The following is a 16,795-nucleotide window of genomic DNA, read 5'->3' as shown; positions in this document are numbered from 1 at the left end:
GACCTGAATCCAATCGAGAATCTGTGGAAAGAACTGAAAACTGCTGTTCACAAACGCTCTCCATCCAACCTCACGGAGCCGAGCTGTTTTGCAAGGAGGAATGGGCAAAAATGTCAGTCTCTCGATGTGCAAAACTGATAGAGACATACCCCAAGCGAATTCTACAGCTGTAATCGCAGCAAAAGGTGGCGGCTACAAAGTATTTAACTTGGGGGGCTGAATAATTTTGCACCCCACATTTCAGTTTTTATTTGTTTAAAAGGTTTGAAATATCCAATAAATTTCGTTCCACTTCATGATTGTGTCCCACTTGTTGTTGATTCTTCACAAAAAATTACAGTTTTATATCTTTATGTTTGAGGCCTGAAATGTGGCAAAAGGTCGAAAAGTTCAAGGGGGCCGAATACTTTCGCAAGGCACTGTAACTGAAAACATGTCTTATATTTTAGATTCTTCAAAGTAGCCACCCTTTGCTCTGATTACTGCTTTGCACACTCTTGGCATTCTCTTGATGAGCTTCAAGAGGTAGTCACCTGAAATGGTTTTCCAACAGTCTTGAAGGAGTTCCCAGAGATGCTTAGCACTTGTTGGCCCTTTTGCCTTCACGCTGCGGTCCAGCTCACCCCAAACCATCTCGCTTGGTTCAAGTCCGGTGACTGTGGAGGCCAGGTCATCTGGCGCAGCACTCCATCACTCTCCTTCTTGGTCAAATAGCCCTTACACAGCCTGGAGGTGTGTTTGGGGTCATTGTCCTGTTGAAAAATAAATGATGGTCCAACTAAACGCAAACCGGATGGGATGGCATGTCGCTGCAGGATGCTGTGGTAGACATGCTGGTTCAGTATGCCTTCAATTTTGGATAAATCCCCAACAGTGTCACCAGCAAAGTACCCCCACACTATCACACCTCCTCCTCCATGCTTCACGGTGGGAACCAGGCATGTAGAATCCATCCGTTCACCTTTTCTGCATCGCAGAAAGACACGGCGGTTGGAACCAAAGATCTGAAATTTGGACTCATCAGACCAAAGCACAGATTTCCACTGCTCTAATGTCCATTCCTTGTGTTTCTTGGCCCCAACAAATGTCTTCTGCTTGTTGCCTCTCCTTAGCAGTGGTTTCTTAGCAGCTACTTGACCATGAAGGCCTGATTCGCGCAATCTCCTCTTAACAGTTGTTCTAGAGATGTGTCTGCTGCTAGAACTCTGTGTGGCATTCATCTGGTCTCTAATCTGAGCTGCTGTTAACTTGCGATTTCTGAAGCTGGTGACTCGGATGAACTTATCCTCAGCAGCAGAGGTGACTCTTGGTCTTCCTTTCCTGGGGTGGTCCTCATGTGAGCCAGTTGCCGTGGAGACACTGGCCTCACTAACCTCTCCTCCTCTGAGTCGGATCTCCCTCGCGCTGGACTCAGTTTCACTGAACGTACTAACACTTAGAAAATAAATGGCATTACATCAGTGAGTTCAAACTGCTTATTGTATGTAATTTGGACTGACACTGAGATGCATGTTGTTTGGTAACTGGTGTGGCGCTGCCACTATTCTCTTGATATCCAGTTTGAAATTCTTTTTAATTTCTGCCATGGTTCGGTGCATTCACCACCCGGTCACCATTTGCCACTCTGGGCATTTTCTTTCATTGCTTATCCAAGATGACAAAACTACAAACAGAAAATGTTTTTTCTCACCTCCACCCCCGTGATCAGCACCTCAACCTCACAGGCTTTTCTTTTTCCATCTACAGAGGTATTACCCGTTGTGCTTGGACAAAGAATGATGTTGGGTGCACATTTATAGTCATTTCCATATTAATTTATGGGAGGAGGCAAGGCGGGGTCAGTGGCTCGTTCACATGCGCTCAATTTCACGTAGCTTGTCATAAAGGAAAGGTGCGCAGGACCTGGCGTACACCCGGTTTTATACATGTGAATATTTCTGTGCGTAGGTACTTTTCAAGTTTTGGCCGTACGCCATCTTCTGGTATGAAAGCTGCGCAGCCTTGTATACATGATGCCCCAGATAATTATAGACACATCTGAGTCAGCTCCACTGATGTAAAGATGCAATCCATATTCACTGTATATATAACATAAATGTCCACACATCACATTGATATATCTCAGGACACTGAAGCTCCATATCTGCAATGCAACCAATGTTTTCTGTGTCGTAAACATTATGTATTCTGGGACACAATTAATACAGTACATGTCACTATAAAAAACTGTCTGTTCATACTTATAAGAGATGTCTCTCTATAGAGAGATAGTATTTTGACCAAAGAAAGTGTTTTGATTCAAACAACTAATACGTTTGAGACCTTGATTCATTGGTTTATTTTCATATACAAGACCCTTCTCGGCCGATCTCCACCTTACTTATGTTACATTACATGTCAATTAGCTGAAGCTTTTATCCAAAGCGACTTACAGTTGCTATATATGTCAGAGCCTCTGGAGTAACTAGGGATTACGTGACTTGCTCAGGAACAGGGATTGGTTGATGTATCGCAGTGGGAATCAAACCCTGGTCTCCCACACCAAAGGCATGTTTCATATCCACTGCGACATCATCACCACAATCACCTGCTGCAGCCAAAGTCCATCACATATAATACCCGGTCCTCACTTCCTATTCAATGAAGCATTCACAAATCCAACTTTGCCTCTGGATTGGTTCCCCCAGGCTGGTCCAATCAGCAATCAAAGCAGTGAATAACAGGAGCACATCTGAAAAGAGTTAAGTCTCTATGATCTCTGCTATCTTTGCTGGTTGAGCTGTGGCTGGTTTTTGTTCAAACTTTAAAACTTTCAACTTGTACGTAGTTGGAGGTTAAGGACTTTAGGTTAGTTGGGGTACCCTGTACGTTTTAGAAGCAGGTTTCATTTTGTGTAGATACACCAAGTTTTGTGGTAGGTGCCACCCATGTATGTATTGTTAAACACCTTTTTAGAGAGGTGTGCTAGGTCTTTTGGTTTTTGTTTTATGAGATAAAGCTGAGCTAGGCCAAGTATTGTTAGATTAATTTCATTAATTTGGCCCGATCTCCAGGTCTCATTCTCCTCTGGCTTTTGCGTCATAAAAAAAGTGTCGTACAAAAACCTCCCTCAGCTGGAGAGGAACTGATCTGACTCAACAGCTGCACTCAAACTAAAACAACAGAAGCTTTACTAAACTAATATATATCTAATAATAACTGACTTTGAACATTTTAACACCAATGTTTGAAACATTCTGCTGCACATCAAAGCTGACCTCTGTTGAAGTTTGATTTCAATTATTTGATGAATTTAATCCAGAGTATGATAACACATGAACACTAATACTATAAATATTATTCATTTATTTTATATCTTATCACTTTTCATATAAACATACTCATTGTTGAAATAAATTACAAAATGTAATTTCATTCATGTTGTAAAATTAGTAAGATCTATAATATCTTTTAGTCATTTGTAGTCCTTTTGTCGTTTCTTTACTTGTATTGTAAATATTTCCAGAGATTAAACTGCAGATCACACTAACACTACTTTCTTTAAAGATACTTAAAGCAAATAACATATTACAGTCCTTACTATAAACTTCAGTAATAAGAGATGATTGGATGATTTATCATTGAAATTTTCCGACCATGAATTTTGTTCTAAAGGTTTATCATTATAGACATAGTTTTATATAATCCTATACTGTCTTTCTACAGTCACCATGGAGAATATAAAACATCTTTGTTGGATCAGATTGTCTTCAGGATTTCATAAAGTCAGTGACACCATTAAGAAAAGATGTAATAAGACACTTTGATAATAATAAACAAAGAAACTTAATTTGATGAATACCTCTTTATTATCTGGAAACACTGAAATAATATTGAAACATTGCAACAAGCTGGTAAATATGTCTATTGAAACAGGTGAAATAAAAGCCAGAGCTAGCTGCAGAGAGCAGAGTGAGAGCAGTGTCAGAGTAAAACCAGTAGCAGAGTCCCTGCCAGGGAGTCAGCTCAGGACTGGGAACACTGGTCTCTCCTCAGTGTCTCTGAGAGCGGAGTCTGGGAGCCCTGGGTGGCCTCACAGGTCACAGAGCCCACCTTCCTCCACTGGTCTGCAGGGAGCCTCAGGGTGCTGCTCCAGCTGTAGTGGCCGTCCTTCCCCAGCACCCCGGGGCTCCTGCTCTCCTCCCAGCTGCTGCTGCTGCTGCTGCTGCTGCCGTCCACCTTCCAGGCCAGACTCCAGTCTGAGGGGAAGCCCTTGTTGGCCAGGCACATGAGCGTGGCCTTCCCCTGCTCCAGGTCTTCTCTGGAGGGGGGCAGCACTGTCAGGTACGGGCGCACATCACCTATAGGAGTAGAGGTGGAAGTTGTTAAAAAATATTTGAAATAAGTAAGAACACATCAAACGTCAAAATTAGCATCAAGAACATCAAAGAAATGCAAAAAACATGAAAAAATACCACAAACATCAAGGAAAGTAGCATACATGGAAAGAGCATCAAAAACATTGCAAAAAGCAGCAAAAAATATCAACAATGTGTCAGACGACCAGAAAGGCAACAAACATTCTATAAAAATGACAAAAACAGTGAAAAATGAAGTAAATGCGTTTTCAAGAAAACTGCTGTAATGTTCAGGGAGGGACGCACATCACCTAGGAAACACCAATGAGCTTGGAGCAGTTTTCTCAAATCGGGTTAGGGGTACTAGGGGTACTACAGGGGGTACGTGATATTTAATTTTAAATGTTAAATTATCAGTCATGCATAATTGCTAAACATTATTATACTATGAATGATGAATAAAATTAGTGATGGATTCTAAACATTTAAAAGAGAATAGAATTTAAATGTTTTTCATTTACAAGATTGTTGCTGAATAAACCCAACACTGATGGTTCAGCGTTGTACTAACTCTTACTGTAGCCGTGTTTTCTACCAAAAAGGCTTTGTGCCGGTCAGTGGGTACTTGGCTGAAAAGATATTTCAAAGAGGGTTCATTACTGAAAACAGTTAGAGAACCACTGGCTTAGAGGACAGGGAGCACACAGCTGTCAATCAAACACCAGCAACTCCGCCCCCTTTACTGTGTGAGAGAGGGTTATCTTTCCTTTAAGGAGTTTCTGTCAGATGGTTTTTCTGCTCCACCAGTCACTCACTCACACATTGTTTCACTTCCCTTTAAGAAACCTCTCATGCATATCAGCACAGAAAGAGTCCTCATATGACCTAAAATACATCAAACTGCACTGCACATGAAAGAATTTTTTTTTTTTTTTTTTAAATTTTTTTTTTTTTTTTTTTTGGTTTTTTTTTTTTTTTTTTTTTTTTTTTAGTTATTTTTTTTTTTTTTTTTTTTTATTTAAAGCAATAGAAAAAAAAAATCTTATCTTGATTTTGTTCAAAGAAAAACGAGAGTAAAAAAAAAAAATAAACATAAGAAGACAATCAGAGAAATTATGAGATGAGAGATTTCAGCTTCATTCTCACTGTTTTAAACAATTTAGTTTTAAACAGTTTAAAGTTAAGTAATAAAGGCTACATTTAAAACATTTTGAAGTACGGTAAGAGATATTCAGTAAAGCTTTTTTGAGTTCAATTTCAAGATAAAAGAGAAGAAATGAAGAATCAAACTGAGTCTATAAAGTGATTTATATCAGTCCAATGGGAGTTTAAATCTACTGCAAATGTTCAGACACTGAAATCCAAACTTTAGCTGATGACACGATATTCAATATTTGAGCAGAAACTTACTTCCAACATCCAGTCTGGTTCCTCCACCAAAAGTCCACCACAGTGATACAAAAACGTCTCTCTGACTTTGTCTGACAAAAACTAAACTACAAGTCCTCAAGTTTCTGTCGTCTGAAATCTCATTACAAGATTTCTCCTGCCAATCAAACACTTACAATGTTTTGATTCGTCAAATAAAATTTCAAATAAACTGTATTTTGATTATTGGTAGAATAATGTTGTAAAATCAGATATTTCAGCTTTTAGAGAGTTACATGTCTGCAGAAGACAAAACCATTGCTCATTAATTAATAAAATACATCAAAAATTGAACTTACATCCAACATCCAGTCTGGTTCCTCCACCGAACGTGTACCACAGTGATACAAACTGACTGAGCCGTCGTACAAAAACCTCTCACAGTAGAGAGACACGGCTGTCTGACTTTGAACACAACAAACTCAACAAACACACTTCCTGGTTTTTGAAGAATTTACTATTTCACTGTATATGTATTAAGCACTGCCACAATTGTAAAGAATTGCTCACATATTTACAGATTTATTGTTAAATTTGTCTGAAAGTGAAATTGATCCCTCGAACAATAAATGAAATGAGACAGAGAAGTTCTTAAAAGAAATGTCTCCAGAGTGATTGAGTCAAATCCACATTAAAATGTTTCCTGACACATTATGAATCAATCCTCTGATAAAGTGATTGATCCGTAGAGAAACAGCATCCTCAGAGTAATCCAAGTCCCTGTTGGAGTCAGTCGGAGCATTTCCATAGAGAGCCACTTTGCATCAGCAGCACCATGCTCCAGTGCTCTGGGAGAGTTTATAGTCCTGAGAGTTGAACACTGGATGACTGACAGCTGTCCTTCATGACAACAGAAGCCCCAGAAATCCTCCTCATCAAAAACATGACTCTGATCTCCGTCCTCATCTGGACTCTCCTCTGCTGCTGCTTCACAGGTAAAGTCCAGAGAATCAAACTCCTCTCCTCTATCAACATCCGTCCCTCTGAAATGAAGCCGACTAAACCGTGATGCTGCTTTATGTTTTTGTCTCTGTATCCTCATAGTCCAGAGGTCAGGTCACAGTCTCCATCAGCTGTAGGGTCAGCCCAGAAGTTCATGTACCGGGTTCAAGTTGGGGTTCGAATAGTGGAAAACAAGTTTTGCATTGGTACCAACAGAGAGATGGAGAAGCTCCTAAACTGCTCATTTACTTTGCTAATGAGAGAGCATCAGGAATTCCAGATCGTTTTTCAGGCAGTGGATCAGGGACTGACTTCACTCTGACCATCAGTGGAGTTGAGGCTGAAGATGCAGCAGTTTATTACTGTCAGAGTTATCATTGGATCAACAGTCAGGATGTGTTCACACAGTGAAAAAGCGTCGTACAAAAACCTCCCTCAGTCAGACTGAACAGAAACTGAACTAACTGCTGCAGCTGGAAGCTACTGCAGAGACTGAACAGGTCACTGAAGACACACACACACACACACACACACACACACACACACACACACACACCCTTCATAGTGTTCATCAGATTTAGTTCAGACAGTCCACCTCAACAAACTGAAAGTTTCTTCAAATAAAGAAAGAACAGTTCCAGTGAAGAAGCCCAATCAGAACATTCAAATCACAACAACAGCAGAGTGAGCTCCACTGATGTACACACACTAACCAAATTCACTGTATATGAAGCATCAACCTTTACACATCACATTGAAATACCTCAGGACACTGAAGCTCCATATCTGCAAAACAACAAATGTTTTCTGTGGCAGAAACACTGACTGTCATAAACATAATGTATTATGTGACACAATTCATACAGAACATGTCACTAAACAAACTGTCCTTTCATACTTGATACTTATACCCCCATCAAAAGAGTTGTCTCTATATAGAAAGATATCCTTTTGGACAAATGAAAGTGTTTTAATTTAAACAACTAACAAGGGGCCTTTATTCATTGGTTCACTTTCATTTACAAGACCCTTCTGGTCCGATCACCACCTTACTTATGTCACCTGCTGCAGCCAAATTCCATTACATAAAAATCCCCAGTCCTCACTTCATATTCAATGAAGCATTCCCAAATCCAACTCTAGAAGAGCTCTTAGTACCTTATTGTCCCACTAGGGCACTGCGCTCCCGGAATGCGGGGCTACTTGTGGTTCCTAGAGTCTCTGGAAGTAGACTGGGGGCCAGGGCCTTCAGCTATCAGGCTCCGCTTCTGTGGAACCAGCTTCCAGTCTGGGTTCGAGGGGCAGACACCGTCGCCACATTTAAGAGTAAACTGAAAACCCTCCTCTTTGACAAAGCTTATAGTTAGGGAGTGAGGAGTTGCAGCGTCCACCTAACCCGGCCCACCTGCTTCTCCTCGTAGTCATCAGTTTTATATACTGTATAATTAATAATATAGCAAGAGTAGAGGGAGGCAGGCCAGTACAGCCTTATCCGGTTGGGGAGAGTTCTAGCCCGACCAGGCACCTCTCTCTAACCTGCCTCTCTTAGTTATGCTATTACAATTCTAGACGGCAGGGGAGGCTGTTTCCTTCCTATGACACACTGAGCTGATCTCTACTTGTTACTTTTGTATGCATCCTGTCCCAGAATTGCTTGTTATTAATCTAGCTCTGGGGAGTTTACTCCCCGGAGTCCTTATGTTTCTTCTTCGCAGAGCTTTGCTCTGCGATTCTCTGCAATTCCCGGCCGCATCCTGCTGCGTCCTGCTGCGTCCTGCTGCATCCTGCTGCGTCCTGCTGCATCCGCCGCATCCACCTATGCTCTGCATCGCCACGCTACATCCCGCAACGTCCTGCTGTGATGTTCCTATGCACAGAGTAGTCAGGATCCGGTATAGGGGACTGCACTACTCAGTATGACACGATGTGCCCTGCTATGACATGAACTGCCACGATAACCTTCGAAGTCACTATGACCTTTAATGTGACTATTATCGCCACTGTTCATCACACCCCCAACCGGCCCGTCAGACACTGTCGTGGAAGTTTCCTTTGCAGCAGGGGGCAGAGTTTGAGAGTTTAGTAAATTGAAACAAATAAGACAGACTGAGACTAAAACCAAGTTGGGTTTTTGTATTTTATTAAAAAAAGATATATTTGCAAATAGGATCAACATGATTTCACAAAAGGCCGCAGCCCAGTGTGGAGTCAGTTTTCTCAAATGAGTGAACAAGAACACCAGGCTTATATGCATCTTCAGAGTGACAGCAAATACGCACTTGGATTATTATGACGCTACAATTTTGACAGGCAATCTGATACACATGAAGACAATCAGAGAAATACAAGAGACATCTTGGAGTCATCTCATCTCCTCCTCCCTGTACGACTTTCACCCCCCAGTTACATCTTAACTGGCATGGGAAAACATGAGATAGTTTTAGGGTGACCTTGTACCTTTATCGGTTCAGGCTAACAGTGCTCACATAATGTTCCAGACTGCATGTCTCACAAAGTTAGAATATAAAGCTGCATGTGGGAAATGAGATAGACTCTTTAAGCATTTGTGAGAGAATTAAAGTACGAATTAAACATAAAAATATAAGGCATTGTGCTTAAATGTAATTTTCCCATTACATTCCACCCTTTTGATTACAACCTAATCACAATACACAAATTACTTTAATGATTACATATATTTTTTGCAAATAGCGTCTTCCATGTCCATGTCTTCTATTGTCAGAGGTTGCTAGCACTTGACAAATCGTTGGAAACAATCTTTACCATTGTTTCGTGTGTGTGTGTGTGTGTGTGTGTGTGTGTGTGTGTGTGTAGTCCCCTTCTTGGCTGTTTTGAGCCTCTGTAAGAAGGAGCATTTAAACACACTGCTTTTCAAAGTTTGATCTATGTCATCATTGATTCAAAAATATTGTTACATTGGGGTTAGTCAATTAAACAAGGTTCATGCAGATAGTTATAGTAAACATTTTCTGTTACCACCAATATTCCATTAAAAATATGTACTTAAGGTACAAAAAACCGGCAATATCGAAAAGTCCTCACATTTTTTTGAAACTGGAAACAATCAAAGCAGTTTTCTGTCAATCAATTAATTGATTTAGCAACTAATCATTTCAGTTGGACTTGTAGGCCTATATATTAGTCGGGCAGTTTGATGACAATAAAACATTATATTTCGTGTACAAAAATCCTAATTCTTTTTAACCCAAATATGTCAGATTACAGTAGCATCTGTAAGCATTTGACAAAATTCTGATACAAACTTTTTTGACTTTGAAATCCAAATTAGTTATTCCTAAAAATGACATAATTTGTCTTTGAAATCAAAAACCAACTGTTTGTTTATCACCTATATGAATATCCCCAGTGTGGGCTAAATTCCCTCAGATGAAAGCAAGAAGTAGATCAAATATAATTGACTTCCGATTGAAAGTAACTGTTAAATTTAACTCCTATACAATCCATCAATAGGAAACCTATTATCCTAATTCAAAAGTACTTTTATCTCTCTGGTACCAGCAGGAACTGGCCTGAAAGGCAACTTCTTGTTTTTTCTAAACTTTTAGGCATTTGAGTCAATTCAAGTTTTTATGTCGATGAAAAAGTTGCTGAAAGCTCAGAGACACAAGGTCTTGTGGCAGACTCCTCCTCGCTGGACACGCCTGCTGTAACCTGAGTCAGTCTGTCATAGACTGGCATCCAGTGCACTTCTCTAGCTCTCTAAAGCTCTTGTTTCCTCTAAGCTTTTCCTGACTGAATTGTTATCCCTTCTATTTATAACGTATACTAGTATATTATATATTATCTTTTACTTGTTTACAAGTTTTATCTTTAACTTATATTATATTTTACTTTTTGTGTAAACATATACCTATGAGAGTAAATATTAAATTAATATGTGTATACCATTGTCTCAGTACATTACTCATAATGTACATCATTAAGCAGTCACATCAACTTTAAACATTTTCATTTAGATATTTAGTCTTAATCATATCTCCAAGTTGTTGATACATTTAATCATCATGGTTTCAAACCATCTCAGCACTTACCCAAACCTTACACAACTTACACAGGTCACCAGGAAAGATGCAGCAAGTGCAAGAGTCTAGAAAAATACAAATTAAGGTATTCCCCTTTTCAAACCAGGTTTCTAGGAAGTCTTTGAATGGATCATTTATGCCTGTATTTACCCAAAAATGGTTTACAGATGTTTTATGTCAGACTTAAAGCCAAAGTTATTTCTATCAAATTTTCATCAATCCAATTCAGATTCGAACAACGAAACATACTTTAAACAAACAAAACACAATACTTATCTTAAAAGTAAATATCTTCTCCTAATAATGTTTGTATTTTCAGAATGTGAGTCTGTGTGCTACTTAACTTCACAGTGCGTCAGATGTGTCAGAGCAGAACGGTCTCTCGCTCCCCCCTCCTTCTCTCAGTCCGTCTGCTGGTCCGTACCTCCAGACAGTTTTCACCGGTCCTGCAGCTGGAGGGGGAGCAAGATGGACCCGACTGACACAAATGAGGCGTCGTGTGGCACAAAACAGAACTCCAAAAAGCATTATTTGTTCTTTTATCAATATTATCACTTGGAAAAATGTCTGCTTATTTTAATGAATATCAATAATTATAAAACCGCATTTCTTTCCCTCATGCTGGTTTAACTCTATAAAATCCATACAAATTGTGCTAAAAAGGAAACTGCTTTTGTAATTGTTCTCTTTTAGATTACTTTAAGGGTTGTGTTTCAGTACATAGTGAAAGTCAATCAAAACAAAACTAAATTTTCTTTAGAATAGTTTTTAAATTAAAAATATTATGTGAACACCCCATCCATTAAACACCCTATTTATTATTGCTACTATATTCCTTCTATTTGAAGCATGACAAGCTCATGACTCAAAAAACGCAGCACATATAAATAATCTGTTTAGTGGTTTAGCCATTAACACTGTCCTGTGTTACACAGCAAAACCTGAATAAAAGCAACACAAAATTCAATAAATCATTTCTTTTAAAAGAAAACCATTCACCAAAGTGTTTTCAACGTCAACATCAATTAATTTAGTTTTAACCTATTTGTGATATAGCAAATCAAAATACAAACAAAGTCTTTAGTGCAGTTTTACTGAAAAAAACTCACTAGAGTACAATATTAAATTAACTGTTTTTAGGTTGAAATCTCATATCAACCTGTATTGGTTTCAATATAACCAATAAACTAAGACGAATTAAACACAATTATGTTGTTTATTTTCTTTAGTTTCTCTAGTTTGCAACCCAAAGTTATACTACCCGCTGTCTGGTAGTTCTAAAAATCATTACAAATTAAAGTTTTTAGGCCTATAGAACAAACCTAAGTACTTCTAATTTGACATCTATTCATCCAATTTGTTACCTGATATGGGAAACATATCACATTCTATAGTTTATGACAAAAACTATATCAAAAATCATTGCTGAACTGTGCATGCACAACTCCTGTTTCTCTCTTATCTCTGACTATGTGTGTGTTGGTTGGCGGTCTTGCTGCTCTGTGTGCTAGTCTACAGTGAGTGTTAACCAATCACCTCACTGAGTGTCTCTGCTGCTCTCATTGTGGTTGTTAGCATGTCATCAGGAATTTGTGCCTTTGCAGTGAGATATAATACGTTACCAGTTGGTCCTCACACAGTGGTGTGTCTGGTGGGTGTCCTCTTTACCCAAGTCCAATGTGTGGAAGTGCTGTAAACAAAATCTCAAAAAGGGTGACAGGTTAAGTCGCTTGCGCGTGCACATTCTATACCTCAGTACAATAAGCAGAGCTTTTGTCAAATGTAGGCATGTTGCATTTTGAATGCAAACCACTATACTTGAGATTTTGGTAGGAATTCTCCATTTTGGAATTATTTCAGTTAGTAGGGCTATGGCTCCTACACTAGTTGACAGTAGTCTTGATCCAAAAAGAAATCATTTGTGAACCAGTGTTGCTTCACCATTGTGAAACAAATGTTTTTCCCTCAATTGTATTTCCATCATACTAATCATCCCCCCCATTTTACACATGGTTTTTAACCCATGTGTCAACTTTGCAAAATTTAGGAAAGAAAAAGCTGGATAGCCTTCTGTTAGGAAGAATGAGCTCTACTGCTTGTACTGAGAGATGAGATGGCAGTGGTACAAATCGGATAGCATCAGAAACACCTACAACAGAGAAGCCCACACGGTTAGGCCACTGCTAGAGTCTCTGGAAGAAGAACTGTTAACCTAAAAAAAAGAAATCAGGGTTAGTGAGAGGTGTGTCAGAGAGGTCAGGTCGTGGTATTCAGACCACCTTTAGCTCTGCAACACCATTGTTTCTCTCTGTCAACCGGTGTTTGGAGAAGAAAATCAGGGTTAAGAACAGTGAATCTGTTAGTGACATTTTGCAATCTAACAGAGTAGTAATATCTAAGGTACCTGGCCACAGATAAATAGAGTTTTTTCATTCTGTTCCCACAAAATGTGTTACACAGAATGTGTAACAGGGTGTATTTAATGCTTCGAGTGGCAGAATCAAGTTTAGCAGAGAAATTTGCAACCGGACGGAGTTTGTCGCCGTGGTGTTGCAGCAACACAGAGTCACGCAGCTCTTGTGCTCAGCAACGGTCTGCATAAACTGTTTTTAGGGATCTGGCAGTCCCAGCGTCGGGGAAGCCAGTTTCATATTCACGAACGCTTCATTAGCTTTGGCAGAAAAAAGTCTTACAGTGACCTCAGGAACGTGTACAGACATTTTTACGTGACAGGCTCAAAAAAAAAAAAAAAGTCCTAATCATTAACACTAAACTGAAAAAGCTTCTATTCTGTTCATTTTACATGAAAACAGCACTGTACCAAAAAACTCTCTCGAGGAAGGAAAAAGCAGATGCAGCCTTGAGGGATGTAGAAAAAACACAAGCTGGGCACTTTAAAAAAGTATATTGGTTGTCAGTCAAGCTACAACACAGTCCATATCAGTCCAAATCAGATGTAAGGTTGTCAAACTGTCATTATGTCTCTAAAGAACCGTTTTAAGCATTCTTCATCAGGCCCTGTATTAACATGAGCTGTGTAGTGCAGGTTGTCAGGTTTCATGCAGTCAGAGGCAGGGCTGATTACAGACGCTGCCTCAGTGAGGTCATTTTAGCCACACTGTGATTAACAAATGTGGTTTTGTTAGATGCATCATTATGAGAAATTCTCAATCCATCAGGTGTTGAGGTTAAACCAATGTTAAAAGTGCACATTAAATCACTACCTGAGCAAAATAAGTGGACATAAATCAGACACCGAAAAAAAAGTTTCCCATGTATATGAGAAAGGAACAGAAAATTGTTCTTTTACTGTTTAACCTGTATTCCCAATTGACCAAATAGAATGACCACTGCACTTCAGTGTCAAATCTTTAGCTCTAATAATCAAGTTATGTGAGTGGAACCCTTTTAACTTTACCCTCAGTAGTATGCATTTTCTTCTAGGTTTCAGAAGATAACATACTATAATGGTTTAACTGATTAGATTTTTTCAGAACTTTCTAACCTATCAATTTGTCCCTAAATAGCAAAAACAAAAAAAATAGTGTATCAGTGCAAAGCATTTCTTCATTGCATGAAGCAAGTGTGTGTGTGTCAGCACTACCTTCCTTATCAGCTTTTGGACTCAGTCAAACAGAGGGACAAGTGTTGTTCTTTGTCTTAAGGTGTTTTTTGCTTTTTCTTCGGGCATTTACATACCCAACTGTCCTTGCGAGTACCAACACTGGTCTGGTTCGTCGGGTCCATCATTTTGCCCACGGTCCCGCCTTCGGCCTCTTCTGGCGCGACCACGTCCTTCGTGGGAGCGGCCTTTTTCGGGTCCACGCTCCATATGTTGCCCACCAGCCTGTTGTAACATGCAGACAAATCGCTTCAAACATGGTTTTCTCACGTACTCGTTCTTTAGTTGAGTCTGTGTCCTCTTCGTCCCTCCATTTCTCCAACTTGTCTTTCTGAACTGATGAAGAGGTTATTGGTGTATGTGTGTGTTTTTGCAATCTTTCCCTGAATCATACCTTTAGTTTTCTTTTATCCATAAGTTAAAAACACTCCTTATTTTTCTCCACTTGTTCTAAATCACTCGTCTTAATTTTGTCTTTCTTTCTCAGTTTTTTTTCTTGTTCTCCTAATTCCTGTTTGAATATTTTCAATTTGCCCGAATTTAAAGGAAAACCCAAAAATTTTCGACCAATACGGCAGACACTCCAGGTTTTTTTTGAGCCGTATTCTCGCACCATGTCACCCACCACGGTTCCCCTAGGGACGTGTGACCCGGATCCGCTCGACCCGTTACCCATTACACTGGGAAGAAGTACTTCTATCCTACTTACAATCGTCACTGTAAGGCCCGGTTTCTATCTTATTTCGGAAAAACCAAACACAAAAAAACCTAACAGTTTCTGAAAAACCGTTTATTAGATTTACTTCAAAACCTAATTAGATTTGTCCCCCGAAAATCTACAAAGCAAAGTCACACCCGTGCGTGGATCAGTTTTATGGTGCAAAAACACTGCTGGAGTGATCACAATTATGTATCTATCTATACAACCTTAAAAATACCAACAAAATCTATACAAACAACCCCAATGTTTATCCTATCTCAGTGTCCAAAGTCAGTATTTGTTTCTGGAAGTTTTACTTCAGCCAATTCAAATTACTCTTAATTCAATTTAAATTAGAGTGTGATCTTACCCTGCTGCGTGGAATTGCTTCGCTCTTAATAGATCAGTGTTGGGTCAGTAGAGGCCTCCGTGGTTTCTGATCCTCTCTCTCAATGCTTTTGGCGTAGAGGCGCGAAGATCATTGGATCTCGGATCGCAAGTCCTCAGTCAACCACGGAGTCTCCCTTATCTGACCCCTGCACATGATCTCCCATCTCGTCGCCATGTTTGTCATGGAAGTTTCCTTTGCAGCAGGGGGTAGAGTTTGAGAGTTTAGTAAATTGAAACAAATAAGACAGACTGAGACTAAAACCAAGTTGGGTTTTTGTATTTTATTAAAAAAAGATATATTTGCAAATAGGATCAACATGATTTCACAAAAGGCCGCAGCCCAGTGTGGAGTCAGTTTCTCAAATGAGTGAACAAGAACACCAGGCTTATATGCATCTTCAGAGTGACAGCACACACACACTTGGATTATTATGACGCTACAATTTTGACAGGCAATCTGATACACATGAAGACAATCAGAGAAATACAAGAGACATCTTGGAGCCATCTCACCTCCTCCTCCCTGTACGACTTTCACCCCCCAGTTACATCTTAACTGGCATGGGAAAACATGATAGTTTTAGGGTGACCTTGTACCTTTATCGGTTCAGGCTAACAGTGCTCACATAATGTTCCAGACTGCATGTCTCACAAAGTTAGAATATAAAGCTGCATGTGGGAAATGAGATAGACTCTTTAAGCATTTGTGAGAGAATTAAAGTACGAATTAAACATAAAAATATAAGGAATTGTGCTTAAATGTAATTTTCCCATTACAACACCGCCTACCAAGAGTCTGGGTCTGCCGAGGTTTCTTCCTAAAAGGGAGTTTTTCCTTGCCACTGTCGCTACAGCCCCTGCTAATGCTTGCTCTTGATGGAATTACTGTAATTGTTGGGGTTTTGGAATTTATAGAGTGTGGTCTAGACCTACTCTATCTGTAAAGTGTCTCAAGATAACTTTTGTTATGATTTGATACTATAAATAAAATTGAATTGAATTGAAATTGAATTGAATTGAACTCTGCCTCTAGTTTTGCATTGTGTAAATCTGCTGCCGCTTGTGACTGGAAGGCTCTGCAAAAACTCATTTCCATTTCATCTTTCAAAACCACCATGTCATCCTTGATCGACATATGCAGTTGCTTTTCCACGTCATAATTTCCCAGCTAAACATTTGTATGGTTTCTCCCTTTCTAACATTCCAAATTACACAAGGTCCCCTCTCTATCTAGTTGTTATTCCCTCTAAATTGTAACAACTGCTTGAAAAGTTGTTCCTGCATTTATCTTTTATTATATCTCAAATGAAAC

At 39.4% G+C, this 16,795-nt stretch overlaps 1 gene segment (V, D, J or C); it reads right to left on the bottom strand.

The window, feature by feature from the left end:
• Nucleotides 1–3,825: 3,825 nt before the first annotated feature.
• On the bottom strand, nt 3,826–15,647 carry LOC120570948. The segment is given in 4 exon segments: nt 3,826–4,340; nt 6,065–6,140; nt 14,471–14,618; nt 15,628–15,647. Coding segments are annotated over 4 exon segments (579 nt in total).
• Between the last annotated feature and the right edge of the window lie 1,148 nt (nt 15,648–16,795).

Source organism: Perca fluviatilis, chromosome 13 (genome assembly GCF_010015445.1).
Source record: "Perca fluviatilis chromosome 13, GENO_Pfluv_1.0, whole genome shotgun sequence".
NCBI lineage: Eukaryota > Metazoa > Chordata > Actinopteri > Perciformes > Percidae > Perca > Perca fluviatilis.
The sequence above is the reverse complement of the archived record's forward strand: the minus strand, read 5'-3'. Positions and strand labels throughout refer to the sequence as shown.